The sequence below is a fragment of the Anomaloglossus baeobatrachus genome, chromosome 6, assembly GCF_048569485.1.
Source record: "Anomaloglossus baeobatrachus isolate aAnoBae1 chromosome 6, aAnoBae1.hap1, whole genome shotgun sequence".
Lineage (NCBI taxonomy): Eukaryota > Metazoa > Chordata > Amphibia > Anura > Aromobatidae > Anomaloglossus > Anomaloglossus baeobatrachus.
This window is the reverse complement of record NC_134358.1, coordinates 516,504,115-516,508,961: the sequence shown is the minus strand read 5'-3', so window position 1 is coordinate 516,508,961 and position 4,847 is coordinate 516,504,115. Positions and strand designations below refer to the sequence as shown.

The window sequence follows — 4,847 nt, the reverse complement described above, 5'->3', positions numbered from 1 at the left end:
CACACACATGTACATAAAGACATATGTACATATACACACATATGTACATATACATGTACACACATTGTACGCACGTATATACATGTACGCACGTATATACATACACACATACTGTATATACATGTACACATATGTACATACATACAAACATACTTCTATATGTTTAGGTTATAGTTGATCAGCTTTCTGATACATTGGAGCTGTAGTGAGCGGTGATCTTGGGATGAAGTTAAACCCTCTTATTGAGCAGTGAAGGATTCAGCCACCACTGATGACGGATGTCATTAGTAAGCTAGCTGCCATCTCTGATCCTGAATGACAGGCTAATAAGTGTCCCCAGGGCATATATGCACTCAAACACATATCCTCCTATCCATTATTCTTAAACTGTGGCCAAATCATCAGGGAACACATATAAGAAAGTGATAAAACTGTATAGCGAGGGAGCGCAGGACTTCAGGACCAGCCCCAGGACCTACCAATTTATTTAAGTCAGGGACTCTAGCACAGGACTTTCTAAAAAAAAAAAAAAAGGCCCTGCTCCATAATAGCTGTACAATTGGTTCAATTAGGGAAAACGGAGCAGAGAGGAGATTTTTTTTTTTTTGTAATGAAATTGTCTTGTAAAGGAAAACTCTGCAAATTGGGGGATTATGTGAGCAGACCACCTGTAGGGCATTCTCATTCTCTACCTCATGCTTTGCTGCCTGCAGTCTGGCTAACAATGTAGAGAAGACTAATAGAAAAAGGCAGCTTTCTCTCGCCCTCTGTCCCTTGCTTTGCACTAACTGTTACAACTCATGCTAAAAAAAATGAAATAAAAGGTGAAAAAAGGAAAAAAAAAAAACACATGTCTTTAATTGAAGATCCTTTAAGACCTAGCGGTGGTCAATTGGTGTTCAAAATAAAGGGGGGACAGCGAGCTGGGAAACAGACTTCAGTCTATAGATCATGTATGGAGGACAGAAAAGATCAAAGCTTCCCCTGCTGAAAAGACCAAGTTCCTTACAGATTAACCCCATTCAATTGGGCTCTCTTAAAGGGGGGACCCATGTGCTGAGCCACTAGGCACACAGGTAAAAAGTTCAATAATTCCCAAAGCATTTTTACAACTAATTCAGCTCCCCTTTTACTCAGTAAATGGACTTAGGCTTGACGGGCACACAATGCATTCTCTGCTCACAAAAGGGATCACGTTTAATATACACAAGTTAAGTATAAAAGGTTACTAAGATGTTAACCCTTCCAGTAAATTGACCAATTTTATCATTTTAAGACGTGGTAGCTGCATCTGAATGTAAGGGCAGCCATAGCCTGGAAGATCAATTTGACAATCTTTGCATTTTGGACAGATAGAAATCGGGAAATGTTCCTTATGGAAAAAAAAAAGTTTAGTATTGATTTTAAGACTTTAAAAGCTTGGTGGCCACTTTTGACTCCATAGGAAATACATACGTTAAGTTGCATTTTGACCATCATTTACCGTGCCCGGTAAGGATTAACTAATTTTTGCAACAATTCATAACTTTTTTTTTTAACGTATTTATTAAATTAGATTTTTCTGATTAACTCTCTCATGTCATTAAAAAAAACAGTAATTTTCAAAATGAACCCCCATGTTTACCCCGGCCCCTTTAAATTTTTGTAAACTTTCACATAAGAAAATAAAAAGTGCAGGAAACTGTAAGTATAATTTATAGAAAAAAAAAATTATTTTTATTGACAAAATAGAATAATCAATTATTTTGTTTCTTATGAAGAAGCCTCTAAACTTTATACAAATATTTACAGAAACGTTATAACTTTGTATTATATACATATTTACACATATTACAAGTTGCAACAAATATATAAATACATCCTTGTAATGGAAGAAACCCGTATTTACTTGGGACTTTGAACATGATTTAAGGCATTTACTTGGCGTAATTAACAGTTTCCGTCCCCCCATTGTTGTCGCGTGACTAGTGGGGTGCCACAAGGCAAAACTGGATTGATAAGGGTGTTATAGGCAATTGGGCACTGATAGGGTCACCCCCTAGAAGTGCCAAGAAATGTTTAATGACACCTCCAGAAAACGTGCAACAAATAAGTTGATGCCTCGTTACTTGGAGCCCAGAGACAATCCATTGCCCCTGGCCAGTTAAATTATGGTTTCAGCAATGCTCCTTGCATATAAATTGAGAAGAATCAGGGAGGCTACAATTCCAGGTACATTGTTCTGACCAGTCATTCAAGTCCCTACTAATGGATACCATTAAGAGTTCATTATCATGCTAATAGCAAGAAACTAAAAAAAAAAGGGGGATGGGGGTCTTTTGGGTTATGTTGGCAGATCTCAGACAGTCAAGTGTCTCTGGTCCCTTCCCCACACCCCTTTTCCTGCTAGACCTGAGATAAGGGCATCTGTTTTGGGTAGGACACTGAGCTGGCAGTACCAGACCTCCATGTCAAGCCAGTGCTGACATCACTATACATGGACCCACCAGTTGCTTTGCTTTTCCAGCAGCAGCGAGTACAAAAAGTTCTCCAGGACTCCAAAGTTTTCCCAGACCAGATCCAAACCCCAGATGTGATGCCCACCACCAGGCACATAAAGTACTTGAGCATAAAGACTGCATAGTCTGGCCGGCGAGTCTGTGCCAGGTCAGGTAGGCACGAGTTGCAGTTGTGAGCTGCCTCCCAACCTTGGCGATTGTGCTGTTCATAGAAGAAGCATGCCACCACAATGGTGGCTGGCACAGTGTAGAGCACGCTGAAAATCCCTATCCGGATCATAAGTTTCTCCAGTTTGTCAGTCTTGGTGCCCCCTTGTTTGATGACACTGCGGATCCTGAAAAGGGACACAAATCCAGCCAGGAGGAACATGCTGCCAATGAAGAGGTAGATGACAAGGGGGGCCAAAACAAAGCCCCTCAAATTTTCCAGGTTCTGGTTACCAACATAACAGATGCCAGACACTGGGTCACCATCTACTGAGCTGAGGGCCAACACAACTATTGACTTAATGCTGGGTACCAACCAGGCTGCCAGGTGGAAGTATTGTGAGTAGCTAGATATAGCTTCATTGCCCCATTTCATGCCAGCAGCTAAGAACCAGGTAAAGGATAGGATGACCCACCAGATGGAGCTGGCCATGCCAAAAAAGTAGATGAGCAGGAACACCAGGGTACAGAGAGCAGGCCCTGTAGTCTCATAGTGGATGTGCTCCAGGTCATGCTCCCTGCTGCATGCCACCTTCTCATGCCCAGCAATCAGTCTCACCAGGTACCCAGCAGACACCAACAGGTAGCAGGCGGACAGGAAGATGATGGGGCGCTCTGGGTACTTGAAGCGCTCCATGTCTATCAGGAATGTGGACACAGTGGCAAAAGTAGAGGCAAAGCAAAGTACAGACCAAAGTCCAATCCAAAAGTTGGTGAAGGTCCTCTCCTCAGGGGTGAAGAAGGGATTGTGGCATGGCATGGCACAATTAGGGATCTGCCCAGTCCTTACACGGTTGTACAGTGGGTGCCTCTCATTGGACACCAGCACCATGGGTGCCCTGCACTGGCACCCGGGCTCACACCCGGCAGGGGCTCTGGGCTTAGTCCTGGGAGCCTCCACACGTGCTTTACCCTTATGCCCATGTGTAGGCGCTTTAGGGGGGCGCTGAGGCTGCTCTGGAAGACTGGGGGCCACCGTGGTCTGATCAGTCCGGTTATAGTCCATGCACAGGGTGTCGGAGTTCCCCTGCTGAGGCAGCCGGTCGCAGCGCATCCTGTCCGGCCAGGCAAAGCCATACTGTCGCATGAGGGGTGCACAGCCGGCCCGCGCCCGCTCACACACGCTCCTGCAGGGGGGCAGCGGCTTCTTGTAGTCCTCCAGGCAGATGGGGGTGTACATGCTGCACAGAAAGAACTTCAGGTCCGGGGAGCAGTGGATCTCCACCAGCGGCCAGAACTGGTGCACCTCCAGGCCAGCCTCGTCCTGGGTGTCGTGGTTGAACTGGTTGGGCATGTAGGTGTAGTTGTAGCCGATGCCCTTGCACAGGGGCACGGTGATCTCCTGGCAGGTCAGCTCCTTGGCCGCAGCACCGTGCGCTCCGGGGAGTCGGGACGCAGCGACCAGCAGCAGCAGCAGGTAGATCTCCAGCACGCAGCTGCGCTCCATCCTGCAGTCTCTGCTCCGATCAGTCACTGTCCCTGGATTCCCAGCAGTCACAGCCCAGGCTGAAAGGTCATCTCCACTCCTCACCCCTGTGCCACTCACTGATCACCATCGGCTCTGCCAGCTCCAGCGCTCACACAGTTAATGCAAAGTTACACGCAAGTTCATCCAGTCCTGTAAATCCACAATGACAGCTCCAGTCGTGCTCTGTGTGATGGGTCCTGCTGCACTCAGGGCTGCTCCACCTCACTCTGCAGGCTTTAGTGTTCAGTAAGTCCTCTATTGAATATTTATACCAGGAGCATCCAGCTCCCACCCCTCCCAGACCAGCCCCCTCCACAGGGAGGTGGGACTGCTGCCTGGAGCAATCAACCTTATTGGAAAGGTGGTCTCAGTGCTTATTAGCAGGGCATTGTTCTCCATGTGCTGGATGTGGAATACAAGGCACACATCATTAACTTCATGTATTTACAGGAACTGCAGCCACTGACAAACCAGAGGCAATGGGAAAGACACATTCATTGTCTCCATCAAATCACAGGGTGTTTGGCCATAATCCAATCTGGAATTGTATGCTGATGTTCTTGATTGTTTTATTTCTTAATTTATGTAATATTTATAGCTACAAAAGTATTCTATGTATCTAATCAAATGTACGGAAACTCGATTCATTACTATTTTCTAAATAAAATAAATGC

The 4,847-nt window shown here is 45.6% G+C and overlaps 1 protein-coding gene across 1 annotated transcript; it reads right to left on the bottom strand.

Annotated features, from left to right (window-relative positions):
• Window positions 1-1,688: 1,688 nt before the first annotated feature.
• FZD8 (frizzled class receptor 8) lies at window positions 1,689-4,395 on the bottom strand. The gene has a single exon (XM_075316764.1). It carries the CDS (start codon window positions 4,150-4,152, stop codon window positions 2,386-2,388), a length of 1,767 nt encoding a protein of 588 aa, XP_075172879.1. The 5' UTR covers window positions 4,153-4,395; the 3' UTR covers window positions 1,689-2,385.
• Between the last annotated feature and the right edge of the window lie 452 nt (window positions 4,396-4,847).